The sequence below is a fragment of the Puntigrus tetrazona genome, chromosome 12 (genome assembly GCF_018831695.1).
Source record: "Puntigrus tetrazona isolate hp1 chromosome 12, ASM1883169v1, whole genome shotgun sequence".
NCBI lineage: Eukaryota > Metazoa > Chordata > Actinopteri > Cypriniformes > Cyprinidae > Puntigrus > Puntigrus tetrazona.
The window spans coordinates 13,433,630-13,445,864 of NC_056710.1; the positions used below are offsets into that span (position 1 = coordinate 13,433,630).

Here is a 12,235-nt window from a genome sequence, read left to right on the forward strand (position 1 = left end):
GTTTGGAATTCGTTCCAGTTGCGGCACATGCAGACAGGTCCGTAGATGACGACCCTGTCAGGTCTTTCCTCAACTGTTAAAGTGGTCACCTTGATCTAAATATCCAAATATTAGGTGTTGCGACACAAAGTTTTAAAAAGTCTTCCATGTGAGAGTGTGATATAAATAGAGGCTTTCTTTGGCTACAAGTGCTGCTTTCGCTCTCCTTTTGGGCACAATATACTCAGACTACAGCAGGCCCAGTACAGCTCCTTCAGTCCTTCAGACAGATTTACGGACCCTAGTTGTACAACACGAATACTTCCCAGGGCACAGGAACAACAGATGGACCGTCACCCCTCCTCTATCCTTGGCATGTTAACAGTATAAAGCTCAAAGTTTGTGGCTTAGGCTAGTCATTTGCTAGTGGAGAATAAGAACACCATAGAAGAAAACCAAACCAGTCAAATTAACTGAAGAACTGCTACTAGATTCAATGATGAAGACGCAAACTCAGGTAACGATTCAATGACTTTCTGTTTGTTATAATGGACATTTGCAACGGATAAAGGTATTTTTGACTTGAATTTGACCTTTAAAAATATCACGTTCAAGGACAAACCAACAAAACATCAGGAGCACCTAAAGAGACAAAGAGACATTCTGGCTTTCAGAATGAAGAAGCTGTCATCAAAACAATCCGACTTCAGTGTAAGTTGGTGAAATTTACATTAATGTCTGGAAGTACAATAAATGAAATGCTTAAAATCTGTCGAATGACTCTGATTAAGTACGCTTTATTATTCCACAGAGGAAGGCTGCGGCTCAGAAAGAGAAGATTAAGAAAAAATATGATGACATGAAAAGGGTTTTGGATGAGGATCTGAGAATTACACTGAGCCAGTTGGATATTGAGTCAGAGGCCATGGAGAGAACTGTTGAGGACAGTATTGAGAAGTGCTACCACCTCACGCAAGAAATCGATCAACAGCTCACTGAACTGTCTGCGCAGATGGAAAAAGATCAACTTCAGGTTCAAGAGAAGGTGCATTGTAAACCAGAACAGATTGTTGTAATAGAATGCTTGAAAGATTATACCATTTTGTCTTCATTAGCACCAAACCCCAAGTTGGAATTAGTATTTTTATTTAGCATGCATTAAATGGACCAAAAGGGAACACTTTTACATTGTTACCAACTATTTCTATTGTAAATAAATGCTGCTTATTTTAACTTTTTTTATTCATCAAAAAAATGTTAACTCGGTTTTCACAAAAATCGTTTTCCACTAAATGTAGTTTGCCCATTTTTAACATTGCTAATAATTAAAAATAATTACAAATTAAGAAATATGAATTGAGCAGTAATTAATTCTGAAGGATATCACATCAAATAAATGTGGCCTTGGTGAGCATAGAGAGACCCCAAACTTTTGGACGGCAGTGTACTGTATATATTTTTCAGATGTAAAACCCATTTATATAAGATATATTTGCTTTTATTATTGCCATTGTATTGAAGCAATGGAGGAACTGATTTTCCCCCACAAAACTATGCATAGTTTTATACTGTTAAAAAAGTGTAAAGCAGAATAACTACATTTTATAAAAATTTTAAATAAATAATAATAAATAAAAAGTTATTATCTTCTGCATGTTAACTATATTAGCCTTGAAAATATTTTTTTTGTAGAACTGAGGCATACCTCTGTTTTTTCAACCATGATTTCTCGATTTCCTTTACTTGCAGATGTCAGAGATAGAGGAAAGGTAAGTAGTTTTGCAGTTTTGGGAATTTGGTGTCTGGTCCATGGCGGAAATTTATGGCATGAACAGAAATTTGAAGTATGTTAACACTCCAGAGTTTATGTACCCTGTATTGTTTTTTTTTTTCATTTAAGCTTTTTACTTTTTATGAAAAATGCATGTTTTCATTTGTAAGACGGGAAAAATACTTTAGTTAACTACGCCAAGCATTTAATCAAGCAAGTGATCTGAGGTTTCCGCACAACAGTCCTTCCTGCTTGTGAGGCGTTAGTATTTTTCTACACATATTCTTCCTTGTATATAGGATAATAGAGACTCTGAAGAAAACAGATCCAGAGTTAATACAGATGGATGAGTTTAAGAATGAACAACTGCTCAGTCTATCCATCAACCTGCTGCTGTTCATACGCTCTCAGGTTCCCGTCACCAAGAAACTCTTCCAAAGCTGTAAGGGTCTACACATTTCTACATGAAAATTACTCTAGTGCTTTTAGTATGTACAGCTTAAGCATGTTCAAAAATCCCTGCGATGTTTCCTAACGCATGCTGTCTTTTCCTCATATCTCTTTCAAGGAATTTGTTTCTAAATAGAGTTTGTAATTTTACGATGCCTTTGGCGCTTTCCTTTTTTCAGACGCCCAAGAAGTTGTTCTGGATCCTGACTCTGCTCACCCGAAGCTTATTATTTCCCCTGAGGGCGACTCAGTCACTTACACCGATACCTGGCAGGATATTTCTGAAAACCCTTCTAGATTTGACACCACGCTGAATGTGATTAGTAGGAAGGGCTTCACGGATGTTCGCAACTACTGGGAGGTGCAGGTTACTGGTAAGACATATTGGGAGCTAGGGCTCACATACCCCAACATCCCTAGGAAGGGCAGGGAGGAGGACTGCTGGTTGGGCCGGGGCCCGACGTCCTGGTGCATTGAATATTTCAATGGAAACTACACAGCCTGGCACAATGGCGTTCCCCATGAGCTCACCCATGTAAGTGAGAGAACTTTTCAGCGCATTGGCATCTTCTCCAGCTCTGAAGGAGGTTTGGTTTGTTTCCTGGGGGCTGACACTATGACACCCCTGTACAGTTTTTGTGCAGGAACCTTCACAGACTCACTCTACCAGGCTGTCTGTCCTGGTCACGACAACCAGGAGACCAACAGGAAACCACTGCTTATTTGCGATGCCTCGAAATCTGCCCCCATCTTATGATGGAAACCAATGACTGATGGTTGGGGTCTTATTTGTTTATTCAGTCCCAAATAATATATATATCAGTTTCCATAAATATAATAAGCACCACAACTGTATTCAACATTAGTAATAGTAAGAATTTTTCTTGAGCATCCAATCAGAATGATTTCTGTAGGACATTGATGACTGGAATAATGGCTGCTGAAAATGTTGCCATCACAGGCATGAATTACATTTTTAAATATATGTACATATAAAATAACTATGTTTTAAAACACATTTAAACATCTGAACAGTAGTCTGTAACTACTTTGAAATATTAATTAAAAAAAGACAGATTTCAATAAAGTCTTTTAATACAATAAAATAAGGCTTACAAATGCATTCATTTGAATTAAAGTAATTTAAACAAAAATCAGCCCCACTTTATACAATGTGATGTTGACAATGTAAACAATTTTTTCAGGGCATTTGTGCAAAAAAAAAGTAATTAACATTCCTATTATCACTGTAAAGCATTTAAATGTAAAAACAGTGTACTATAAAATAAAAAATAAAAATTGTCTTCCATTTCAAAACAGTATAGTTGGAGCACTTCACTAATAATCTATGCATAAAGAAAAGAGGGCCTTTAATTTGTGGTGGTCAGATGGTGCACAGGCTGGCAGATTCAGTGTGTGATCCGGATGAACAATGAGAATGAAAAATACAGAAAGAACCAAAAAGTAAATTAAAAACTGTTGGACATAACCAAAGACAACAAGCTCTGAAAACTTCAGAACCTTCCATCAAGTTTGAAACGGCACATTTGGTCAGATGGGTGGTAAATGGGTAAAATGGTCACCAGTAAAACAATAGCTGCCTCTGTAGATTATAGACGGATTCGGTACAAACCATCAGTAAATACTGCATGAAGCTACAGTGTGCTCAAAATACACAGAATGAATGCTGATCTAATTTCAGTTTTTCAGTGAACACAAACTAACCAGTGAGGCATGAACGAAAAGCTTTCAAAACCTTGCAGGTGTCAGCATTACTTCACTATATGCCACTCCATTTCTATTCATGCCCTTTCTTTGACCTCCTCTGAAGAGCATTCTGGAATAACCAAACCAAACTAAAATGCTACAAATGGCCATTTATATGCTTTGAATTTATGTTCGAGTTGCCTGTTCTGTAAAAACAGAACAGCAAAGGTTTTGTGTGGTGTTGGATGTCTTTTCCAAGCTCCTATTTTATTATTTATTTTTATTATATATTATTTTTACAAATTTTTAGGATCAAAAATCTAGTAAAAAATCTAGTAAAAATTTATATCTAGTAAAAGTGGCAGAAAATCTTTCACAGTTGGCAAAGCAACATGGATATTTGACACCGCCAGTGGACAAAGATCAGATAATATTTGACATTACTATTCCCTGGAATACTCTGAGAAAGTTGAAGTAGAACATTCACTGAAAAAGTAGTGGATTTGAACAGGAAGTAGCAAAAAGAAATACCATTTCGGTGTCTATATGCCCAGCATAACGTAAAAAAAAATTGCGTTCACACACAGACTTCCAGCTGGGATCATCCCTGAATGTTGTGACCGCTTGGTCGAGTAAAGTCAGTCGTGTCGAGGTCAGTCAGTGGTCAGTCTTTGTACACCTGATGTGTCTTTCCTGCCTGCCATCCTGAAATGTGCACCTCTTAAAAATGCTTCTTACATTTATGTAAAAATATTTTGCTCAAGTATTGGACTGAGGTTTCCCTCCTTATGGCGGATCAATGACAAAAAAGGTTAACAATTTGGTTTATATTTACTGTTAAAAGATAACAAATTAAAAGTGTGCTACTATAAAGTCCTTGGCCAGAAAATGCGCATGCTGTGAAAGGGCAGACGGAGCACAGCATGTGAAGATGGTCTGCTCAGATCAGTTGAAGTAGAGCTCTTTAGTCAACATGGACACCACACAAGGTATCTGTTTCTTCTCGCTAAAACGGGGGTCCTCTGACCAGGATTCGAAGTTGGTGGCCACCATGTAGTTGACCCGAGTGAGGATCTGCATGATTTCAAGTTGCTTGCCAAACTCATTAAGAACGTTGCAGAGGGCCTGAACAAACCAGGAGCCTCGGCCCGGATTCCTCCAGGAGTAGTAACCTGTGAGAACAAATGTGTACAGATGTTATATTACTGTACAACTGTGTGTCACATGATATCACAATATTTCATCTATTGATTTGATTTAAATGGATTCAAATCTGATCTAATCAAACGTTAATGGTTATACAAAAAGGGCCCAAACTATGCAGTTCAACTGCTAATTGACAAATACAGTAAGCAATATCACAACATAAAAACATAATTGCATAAGATTGTCATGTAAGATTTTAATGTTGCCTCCCCATTTAATACTTTAAAGCTGCTTTGACACAATTTGCAGTATAAAAAGCACTATATAAATAATGGTGACTTGACTACTATGAGGTTTCTTTGATTCAGAGAAACCTTTAAAAGAACAGCATTTATTTGAAATAGAATCTGTTATATAAAAATTCAATCTAATATTGTTTTACTGTTTTAAACCTTCTATGCTGCACGATTTTCAGGGGTCCTAGACAAATTATGGCGATTTCTTTGGAAAATCTATGTCATACAGTGAGAGGTTTCAGCCGTTGTCAGCCGTTGTCATTTCTGATAGCATCAGAAATTGAGTTTATCATTGCAGTGTGTTTGAAGCTTTGACCTATGTTTACTGACCAGTCGACAGGTGACCCAAAATGCTTATATACGTCGTTTTCTAATGATCTTATAGGATTGCTATATCTTGCAGCGTGTAAAAGACTTTATACTATGCTGGGGAAAAAAATAAATGTAAGATATAAACTCCGAATTTTGAGGAAAAGATAGAATAGTGAAATGTAATCTCAGAATTCTAAGACATAAACTTGCTGAGATAAGAAAAACGTCTGTGATGAAAATAAGCTTCCATACTTTACTTTTCTTAATGAATAGAAGTATTAATTTATTAAAAATCTTACCCTAATCTTTTGAACACTAATGTGTCTAAGTAATATATACATCGAGTCTTTTTAAATGAATCATAAATCATTGGTAGCACTTTACAATAAGGTTATTTGTTAACATTAATGTATTACCCAACGTTAACAAACAATGAACAATAAAGTTATTACAGTTTTTATTCATCTTTGTTAATGTTAGTTCATAAAAATTCAATCATTCATTGTTAGTTCATGTTAACTCACAGTGCATTAACTAGCACAACTTGTGATTTTAGTAAAGTTAGCATTGACAAAAAAAAAAACTTTCTGCAGTATTGTTCCTTCTTCGTTCATGTTAACTAATGAACCTTATTGTAAAGTGTCACCAAGTAATCAGTTTATGAAGGAGACTAGACTGGTCAAGCTGTATGTATTTTTGAAAGAACATTTATTATATAAGAAATAATAAGGACTATAAGGAATGCTATGTTTATTGCATGCAGTTCTAGAAGACTCAAAAAAAAATATTGTTTCGTGTGGGACTCTTTAAGACAAAATTTCCTGCATTCCACATTCTGTAATTAAGAGTAAGAAAATACCTGGCACAGTTGAATAAGCAAACAGGAAGTCTGCCTCTACCGGAATCTTGTGTCTTGGATTGGCATCTGTCTCTATCGTGTCATTGGGCGGTCCTGAGTCTGTTTGTACACCATCATCAAACTCTGAACCCCGACAAGCCTGCCAGCGAAAACACACAACCATGTCAATATCCACTTAAAGTACACTTTAGAGAAGGTAGGGTAACTCCGGGTATGGTGCGACTGAAATAGCATTAAAACAATAGACACCGTTGTATGTAGGTGCTCCATTTTCTCCTCCATCACTTCTTCCTCATCCTCCTCTCTCCTCCCCAAATCCTCCTGTGGCCCTGCTCCTCTTACCTGGATGAAAAAGAGCTTGGGCTTGCCCACGAGGCTCTTGCACATGTCTCCTTTGAAGAGCGAGGTCATACTCTTGATGGGCATTGCTCCATCCGTGCCGTAAATCATGCCCTCCTCGCCATGGCTCAGCAAGATGCAGGCGAAGCAGGAGCTGTCACTGTGGTCCTCTTCTGAGACTGAAACATGTTGAGACGAAATATGTGAGAGAAGAAAAATAAAACTTTAGTTATTTTAGTGTGATAAACTGGTAAACTGGTTTTGCAAACACTGTTAATAATACACACTAACAGTAGAGCCACTAACAGTAGAGGGCAGCAGAGAGACTTAAAAAATATACATTTGAAAAAACAAAAAAATAATTCAACAAATCTACAAAAGTCTTGTTTTAAGATCAACTATGTAATATCCATGACCTATTTTTTTAAAAAGGCTATATATTGCAACAAAGAAAAAAAAATCGAAGGTTATACTGAACATTTAATTCAACATTAAAAAGCATAACTAAAAACTAACGCATGCTTGTGATATACATAGCTGAGTAACACAGCATCCCTTAATGCCTTATAAAAAATGTTTTAAAATAGATTGCAAAGTGGTTATATTCTATTAAAAAGCAGATGCCTATATAGTCAGTGAACAGCTAGTTAGTTCACTCGTTTTTAAAACACAACTAAATTCAAAACATGTTATGATGCAATCAGCCCAACCACATTCCGCAAAAGTTCCATGACACTTTTTTTGGCGCTTACTGATATATGACACTCGTGTGTTTTCATTTGATATGTTTCATAAAATTTCCCAGCAGAGTTATGTAAGCCTAATTTATAAAGCGCATGTGCCATTTTGATGATATGGGGTACAAATACATAATTTGATCACTCACCTTCTTTAAGTAGCCGCTCCATATTCCTGCAGGTCTGGTCGTTGTAGATGAAAACTTCAAAGCCCAAGTTTTTAAAGCACTTGAACAACTCTCCAGCATCACGATCTGTGCCATTGCGTACATTCATCCCTTAAACACAGATAACAAAGCAGCATTAGTTTAACACAGCGTCAGCTTTAAATAACTCAACATTCTATTTACTTCTGTTTTTACAGATAAACAGGTTTAATTTTGTTCTAAATCTTTTTTGAAAATTTACGTTGGAATACTAATGCATTTGAATGTGTTGTTGTTGGTTTTTACTTTTACATCATTATATAGATGAGCAAATCGCACAAAAATATCACAATTTTCTTTTTTAACCATTTACCAATAATGAATTAGATCAAAACTTATAAGTAGAAGCTCATAAAACAGCTTGCATCTATAATACATAACAAAACATTGTTTAATACTATTATTATTGTCATAATAAATTACAAAATACAATAAATTAAACTCTTTTTACTGGATGTGCTAAATCAATATTGATTGGTCAACATAGCATAACATGGAGATGAAGACTCACCTGTCTTTTCATCAAAATTTTTGTTGTTGATGATGATGCACTTGCCGACACGCCGGTGGCTCATCTTATACTGGAATGTTGGTGAAACAATCCTGTAATGGCTTTCAGAAGATTGCTCTTTTTCCTGCAGTTTGCCATCCTTCTTCTTACTAAAAGACAGAGACAGACAGCCAACCAATCTATTAGAATCCTTCATGCATCGTGTACATCCCCTAATGTACATCTACAAGAACATAGTGGGACAAAATAATAAATAAGCTCATCTGTAAGTAAAACCACCAAAGCTCAAACAGAAAATGCAATCCATGCGAGTCAGAGAATCGAAAATGGCAGCTAACCGGGATTTTCGGCGTCATGAAGACAATTAAATCCCCATATCGATCATAATATTAGTTGCTCTAAAACTTCACGGTGTCCCAAACATAATATTCCACATGCCTGAGGGAAAATTCTCACAGACGTCTCATTTCCCCATTGTGAAATTTCCAAAGGATCCGTCCAGATTAGTAGGCCGCTCGATGTACAATATGTGCCAGTATTCCAGAAGAGCCTAGTCATCACGTTACCCAAACTCAACAATGGGTTCCTGCCTATTCACTCTCTCTCACACACATGAACAGTGGAGCGAATCACAGGTGTCCCATGTGATGTGGGGTAGCGACCCCCCACCCCCAACTCCCCACTACCTCCTGTCCCATCAGAGCGCTCTCCTACCTGGGCTCTTCTTTAAATGCTACGCCACTCTGCATTGAAAACGTGTTGCTCTTCCCTCTAGATCTGCTGAATCTTTCCCAGATTTTAGGCTTTTGGGTGGATTTTTTTCCCTTGTGGTGTGGTGTTGTTGTGTGGTGTGTGCTAGGGTCCCGGCATGCTCTATACTCTATAAAGAGTGCAGTGGTGGCTCCGCTGGGCTGGGGCTGCGCACGCTACCTGAGTCAGCACACACGCCACCCCCCAGAGTTTTCCAAAGGCCTATTCAAACCCCTCAACCAGGGTCACGCAGGACAAGAGCACCCATCTACTGACATACACACTATCATTCTTACGTATTAGGCTTTTTGCAGAGCACACCAAATAAAATGTGACAAAATGTACAATATCAATTCTTAATATGCAGGTGGATTCATTCGGAAGAGATATGAAAAATGATTCTAGACATCTCAAAAGCATATTCAGACACACTCAAATATACTACATATGATGCAAGCCTTGTTGGCCTTGTTATTCATAAAGAGGACTGTAGCGCCACCTAGTGTACGACATGGACTTGTACTTAGAACTACTTGGACGCTGTACTACTACTGTAAATTATAAATGATTGACTACACAAATACTAAATAATTCACTGAATTACTTTCACAATAGAATGACTAAATGAATTAATATATAGATTAATTAAGTTAGAAATAGTCTTACCTTCCAAAAAGCACAAATCTCCCTTTGCGGTCAGGTTTTGCATCTACTGTGTCTCCTTCTCCACAGTCTTGGTCCTCCATTGTTTCTTTACTCTCAGTGGTGAAGGTTTCTGCATCCATTCTGAAGAAAGAACTAATTCTGTTATGTTCAGTAACACAAGCCAACTAAGCAGAGGAACAGTACTGGAAATTCTTGACGGGGTGAAATAAAATATTTTTTTGTAACTTATAATTATCTTGACATGTTACCCCATCCCCTCGCTACTGACATTTACTACTGTCATGTAGTTTACACCAAAACACAAGCTGTGGTTACTCTTACTGGCATTAAATAAGGAATTGATTTCAAATAAACGTTTTTAAACTGTTTGTAGGAAACACCATATTAGTAACCTACACTATACTTTTACGGTAGTGAAAATAACCGTGTACCCCTTTTTTCTGAGGAAAATTTCTTCAAACAGTCGCCGTTTCCACTTTCATTTTGTTACTTTTGAAAAGCAGTCTTTTATTACTCCTATTTTTGTAAATGACCAACTTTTACTTTCACTTTGTGATGTTGTCTTAACGGGATGTTTAGTCATTTTTTTTCTTAATGTTTCTATTAACTTATGGCTTGGGTAGAAATGAAATGTCTGTATTATGTGTAAGAACTAACGAAGAAAAAGCTGCATTTTGGGACACGAAGTGTAGGCTACAGCAGGAAGAAAGAGAGTCCGACCGCTTATCACGGTTGCCTAAAGACAGCTTTTCAATGGTAACATTAAATGCACAATTACCTCAGCAGTTATTGATGCTTGCTAGTATATTTTAAGGTATTTACGTATAGCATGTAGTGTGTTCTACAGCTGAAATGTTTCTGGAGGAAGTGTATAGGAGTCTCTGCGGGTAACAGTATTCTGACGAAAATTAACAGTTTTTGCTACGCTGTTATATATAGTAAATACAACGAATACAAAACGTGGTTATTACATATTTACATATTACATATTACATATTTTACTACGTTTTTTCGTAAGGCTTACTACGTTTTTCTTAATTAGCACTTTTAAGAAAATAGGTTTACTAATGTTTACTAACCTAGACCTAGACTTAGACTTGACTGATCGTAAACGCTGCTATTCTAGCATAGAGTTAGCAATGCAACGCAATGTTGGTTACTTATTGTCGGTAGCCAAACAAAGATAATTCAGTTCAGCATAGTTAGATGTTTTCACAACATTACTATATAGTTACTCTTGAAACTTACTTTTTTTTTTTTTTGTCGGATCAGCTTCTGTTTTGTTCGTTGCTCTTTCAAGTTTAAGGTTACTAGACGGAGAAAACGAAACTACTGCCCAACTCCTTGTCTTCCATTTCCTCCAGCCGGAATGTCTCGTGTATTTAAAGAAACAGAGTCAATTTAAATGTGTTGAAAACCACTGCGCTAACCTCCTGCTTATTAATCACACATAGAATATAGAATAGAATAGAATAGAATAGAATAGAATGAAACGTATTTAGAAATAAAAAACCTTTTAATTATCTATCTGTATTAATTAATTAATTAATTAAATTTATTTATTTATCCATCTGAATTATTTAAATGTATTTGATTTCACATAATAATAATAATAATAATAATAATAATAATAATAATAATAATAATAATAATAAAGAATATGTATTATAAAAAATAAATAATGTACTTTTTGTATATTATTATGAAGATGATGATTATTATTATGTACATTTGTGTTTATGTACATTATGAATTAATACAAGAATATTTTCATGTAATAATTTTTATGGGCCTTTTGTGTTAGAATTATATAATGTTTGTTACTGGCTAATGTAAAATTATTCTTAATTTTTACCATTAGAGCAGATAGTAAATATTTTTCTTCACACGATGGACTATTATAGTGTATAAAATAATTATATAGGTTGACTTGTGTCACGTCTCTGGACTGTTTGTTTATTGTTTTTGTCTCGTGCCATGTGCTCTGTGTCCTACCTTCCCTTCGTGTTTATTGAATAATTGTCTTCAGCTGCGTCTCGTTAGTTTAGTCAATTACGTTGTATATTTAAGTCCTGTGTGGTTGTCTTCAGTTTGTCCGATTGTCGCGGTTACTTGGTTTATGTCCTGTCTGCTTGCCTGTAATTATTATTATTATTTTGCCCGTTCGGAATTAAATCTATTTAAGTTTATTTTGCGTGCCGTGTGCTCAGTCTCGCGAAACCGTGAACTTGACTGTTTATTTTATTTTAATATTTTACTTTATTTCACAAATAAAGCAAGTGGCAAATTCTCATGAAACATTAATAAAATGCTGTCAATTGCATTTTACAACAAACTTTATTAACCAGACTAAAATCAATACTTCCATTAAATGAAGAAGTAAATTAAGACCTTTTTATTCCAATGTGAATAAAAAAATAACCATGTGCCCATTTGAACAGCCTCTTCTTCCTCTAACTTGTTGTTTTTTCAGAATACCTTTTTTAAATTGATAACACCAATGACA

General features: G+C 35.9%; 2 protein-coding genes across 5 annotated transcripts; one reads left to right on the top strand and one right to left on the bottom strand.

The window, feature by feature from the left end:
- The first annotated feature begins 205 nt into the window (after nucleotides 1-205).
- si:ch211-28p3.4 (E3 ubiquitin-protein ligase TRIM39) lies at nucleotides 206-3,398 on the top strand. 2 transcript variants are annotated; one of them, XM_043254183.1, is made up of 6 exons: nucleotides 206-496; nucleotides 595-690; nucleotides 791-1,024; nucleotides 1,729-1,748; nucleotides 2,050-2,192; nucleotides 2,380-3,398. In XM_043254183.1, the coding sequence occupies exons 1-6, from the start codon at nucleotides 476-478 to the stop codon at nucleotides 2,955-2,957; spliced, it is 1,092 nt and encodes a 363-aa protein (XP_043110118.1). In that variant the 5' UTR covers nucleotides 206-475; the 3' UTR covers nucleotides 2,958-3,398. The 2 variants fall into 2 exon arrangements, with proteins under 2 accessions (XP_043110118.1, XP_043110119.1); XM_043254184.1 differs by having other exon boundaries at nucleotides 616-690.
- On the bottom strand, nucleotides 3,278-11,103 carry casp7 (caspase 7, apoptosis-related cysteine peptidase). Of its 3 annotated transcripts, none has more exons than XM_043254186.1 (7): nucleotides 10,974-11,103; nucleotides 9,730-9,849; nucleotides 8,314-8,462; nucleotides 7,746-7,874; nucleotides 6,863-7,038; nucleotides 6,521-6,659; nucleotides 3,278-5,079 (listed from the first exon to the last, which is right to left on the bottom strand). In XM_043254186.1, exons 2-7 carry the CDS (start codon nucleotides 9,846-9,848, stop codon nucleotides 4,853-4,855), a joined length of 939 nt encoding a protein of 312 aa, XP_043110121.1. In that variant the 5' UTR covers nucleotide 9,849; nucleotides 10,974-11,103; the 3' UTR covers nucleotides 3,278-4,852. The 3 variants fall into 3 exon arrangements, with proteins under 3 accessions (XP_043110121.1, XP_043110122.1, XP_043110123.1); XM_043254187.1 differs by having other exon boundaries at nucleotides 9,730-9,861; nucleotides 10,978-11,100; XM_043254188.1 differs by having other exon boundaries at nucleotides 10,979-11,098.
- Between the last annotated feature and the right edge of the window lie 1,132 nt (nucleotides 11,104-12,235).

What these genes read in the sequence shown, in the direction of transcription:
- si:ch211-28p3.4 (XM_043254183.1), top strand. Translation starts at nt 476, where the DNA reads ATGATGAAGACGCAAACTCAG. An exon ending in AACTTCAGGTTCAAGAGAAG is followed by an intron (nt 1,025 to 1,728) that starts GTGCATTGTAAA and finishes CTTTACTTGCAG; the next exon opens with ATGTCAGAGATAGAGGAAAG. An exon ending in ATGTCAGAGATAGAGGAAAG is followed by an intron (nt 1,749 to 2,049) that starts GTAAGTAGTTTT and finishes CCTTGTATATAG; the next exon opens with GATAATAGAGACTCTGAAGA.
- casp7 (XM_043254186.1), bottom strand. Translation starts at nt 9,848, where the DNA reads ATGGATGCAGAAACCTTCACCACTGAGAGTAAAGAAACAATGGAGGAC. An exon ending in AGATTTGTGCTTTTTGGAAG is followed by an intron (nt 8,463 to 9,729) that starts GTAAGACTATTT and finishes TCTGTCTTTTAG; the next exon opens with TAAGAAGAAGGATGGCAAAC. An exon ending in CCAAGCTCTTTTTCATCCAG is followed by an intron (nt 6,660 to 6,862) that starts GTAAGAGGAGCA and finishes TTTCGCTGGCAG; the next exon opens with GCTTGTCGGGGTTCAGAGTT.